Source organism: Plasmodium cynomolgi (genome assembly GCF_000321355.1).
Source record: "Plasmodium cynomolgi strain B DNA, scaffold: 1011, whole genome shotgun sequence".
NCBI lineage: Eukaryota > Apicomplexa > Aconoidasida > Haemosporida > Plasmodiidae > Plasmodium > Plasmodium cynomolgi.
In genome coordinates, this window is record NW_004193132.1 from 1 (window position 1) to 1,411 (window position 1,411).

Genomic DNA, 1,411 nt, shown 5'->3' on the forward strand with positions numbered 1-1,411 from the left:
GTTATGCATAAATCATTTTTTCCGAATAGTATATTTAGGCCAAAAAAAAGAAAAAACAATTGTAAAAGAAATTAATAGATGAATAATGCCTTTAGTGGAAGTTTATACTCATGCGGAAAATACAGAATTAAATAATGAACGTTGTGTAGAATTATATTTCGAGATAAAGGATGAACTTGAAAAAATATTTAAGAAATTTCAGGGTACTGGAGATGCAGATATACGCACAAAATGTGATGTTTTAGATAATAATATAAATAAGCAGAAGGAAAAATACCAAAAATGTGAGAAGTATTATGTTTCAAATGATTCTATAAATATTGGGAATGATATAAATAATTTATCAAATGAATATAATAAATATACTAAATGTTCTAGTGAATCGACATTCAATGATAAAGGAGATGATAAATCCAAACCTAAAACAAAAGAATTATGTAATGAACAAGTGGAATGCGCAAAAGAACAAGATCTACAAGATGAAAAAATAACAAAATTAAATTGTAAAAAAGAATTATCTGAATCCGACTCTTTGCAGCAGGAAGAATATTTAGAACAAAATGATAATCATTCTGCTGTATCTGACAATAAGACTGCAGAGCAGAAAACCACCTTTGCATCTACAGCAAGTACATTAGATGATTCTGTAGAACCTAACTGTCCCTCGTATCATTATTCAGATATAGAAGTATTTCCTTCCCCGAATAGTTCATCACAAGCTAAACTTAGCCTCAGTTCAGACGTAGAATCAAACATCCTCTCATTTGACTTATATAATGATAATAAATATAGTATAACTCTTGTCTATGATGAACCTTCATATAATAGTAATAGTGGTTGTGGATCTTCCAATGGCTATATTAGCGATGATATTACAATTAAACTTCTTAAAGACCCTACAACAAAACCTAAATATGGAAGTAAAATTCAAGAATCAGTTAATCAAGGAACTTCTGAAGGTTTTTTTACCTCTAGAGATTCTGGAGTTACTCATCATTCTAAGGGGCCTGAGATCACTGAAAATTTCGATCATTACCACACTTCTGTACAACATGTATCATCTACACCAGAGATATCCTTAAAAACAAATTCTCTAGATGAAGAAGAAAAAGATAATAAAATGATTCCAGACAGTTCAGGACATTCATCTGGTCATAAACACTTATATTCACAAGAGCAAGAAGCTAATCGGCAAGATTCACACAAGCATGGTAAGTTTAGCAAGGAAAATATTCAACGTTCAAATATAAACCCAATTGAAACTAATACTCATTCATATTATGAAACATCTAAATTACATAATGTTAATACTTCAAATAAAACAGCAGGTTCTACATACGGAAATATTTCTAGAGAAGGTGACATATTAATATTAAATGACACACCACCTGGAGAAGATTCACTTGAAGAG

The 1,411-nt window shown here is 30.1% G+C and overlaps 1 protein-coding gene across 1 annotated transcript; it reads left to right on the forward strand.

Moving 5' to 3' along the window:
* Positions 1-85: 85 nt before the first annotated feature.
* Positions 86-1,082, forward strand: PCYB_006470 (hypothetical protein; the record flags this gene model as incomplete). The annotated part of the gene is made up of 2 exons (XM_004228068.1): positions 86-791; positions 829-1,082. The coding sequence occupies 2 exons, from the start codon at positions 86-88 to the stop codon at positions 1,080-1,082; spliced, it is 960 nt and encodes a 319-aa protein (XP_004228116.1).
* Positions 1,083-1,411: the final 329 nt, after the last annotated feature.